This window comes from Asparagus officinalis, chromosome 5, assembly GCF_001876935.1.
Source record: "Asparagus officinalis chromosome 5, Aspof.V1, whole genome shotgun sequence".
NCBI lineage: Eukaryota > Viridiplantae > Streptophyta > Magnoliopsida > Asparagales > Asparagaceae > Asparagus > Asparagus officinalis.
Genome location: NC_033798.1, coordinates 18,326,668 through 18,328,035, shown reverse-complemented (window position 1 = coordinate 18,328,035; position 1,368 = coordinate 18,326,668). Strand labels below are relative to the sequence as shown.

The 1,368-nt window shown below is 34.6% G+C and overlaps 1 protein-coding gene across 1 annotated transcript in view; it reads left to right on the top strand.

The window, feature by feature from the left end:
* Nucleotides 7-1,368, top strand: part of LOC109842970 — a 4,105-nt gene continuing 2,743 nt past the window's right edge. Inside the window, exon 1 of the mRNA XM_020411888.1 lies at nucleotides 7-331. Coding sequence (XP_020267477.1) covers nucleotides 192-331 — 140 coding nt within the window. The 5' untranslated portion in view covers nucleotides 7-191. The remainder of the gene's footprint in view (nucleotides 332-1,368) is intronic.

The following is a 1,368-nucleotide window of genomic DNA, read 5'->3' as shown; positions in this document are numbered from 1 at the left end:
CTGGTCGACCCGTTAACGAGAAGGCGAAATCCGACCCGATACCTATACAAGCAAGGGGAGCGGGACCCATTTTAAAGCTGAAGGTGAAGAAGGAGGTTGATGACGTGGAGCTCTCTGAGAGCTACACGTGCGTAATATCTCGGGACAGAGGAGGGACGGTGAGAAAAAGGGTTTATCTTGGTGATGGGTTGATGGTGGTGGATGGCATTGATGATAAATTTGAGATGAATTCAGGGGCGTTTTCGGAGTCGCCAGCGGCGACGGGGGGTTTCTTGAGCTGCTGTTGTCTCTGTGGGAAGAAGCTTCATGGGCTTGACATTTTCATGTACAGGTAACTATTTCATCTTTTTTTTTCATTTTTATTGGTTTAATAATATCTATTATTTGTTTTGTGTTAATTGCTTGTTCAATTTTTGAAGTTTACAGGGTTTAGTACTAGACAAATTTTTATGTTACAATCTTTATTTGATGATTTGTTTCGGTTGCTGATGTTGTGAGTGGAAGCAAATCCGAATGAAAATGGGTGGTCAAATTTTCACTTATCTGGTTATATAAATAAATAAATAAATAAATAAATATATCCATTTTTTTCCTGATTAAATTGATCGAAATTAGTACTTGTTAGGTTTAATGTTATTTGTATGAAATGATTTATCTTTTATTTTTATTTGTTTTAGTTAGACCATCAAGTGAGAGGATAAATCCATCAATTCTTTTGGAAGCCTGACATAAAATTTGAGGAAGTTGGAGAGTTTTATTGGTTTTTATTTCAGTTTGTTTAACTGTAAATTCTACATTATGATCATATTAGGGGCATCAAGTTCATGATTCTCACTGAACCACTAAGAAGTACGCTGGTCGACCACAAGTAAGCTAGGGGATCAGGAATTTGATTGGATTTCACTAATTGAGTCTTATGGCGTATAAATTGTTGATGCACTTGGTAAAAATGTGAGGTTAATTGTGGATCCGCTAAGTTTCTTAGTGAATCAATTACAAATACGCTAATGACTAGCTGAATTGTTGGTACAATGGATAAATCTATTTGTGGATATATCAGAGGGACATTTAGAAAACTGAAATTTTGATTGCAAACATTCCTAATAGAAGTTTTCTGAGGAAAAAAGATGAATTTAGCGGTGCAGAGTACATAGTTCTTAGCTAATCTATTACAGGCACACTAAGAAGAATGAATTTAATGGTATATTTTATGGCTCAAAATTCATTGTGAATTAATTAAGAGCTGGCTAAGAAAGAAGTGAAAGGTTGATGAACATTAATTAAATTTTGTACAAAAACCAAACCCATAATTTAGTGGTATACAGAGTGAACTTCGATACTTTTTTGAGAAATGAAGTAAATGATGTA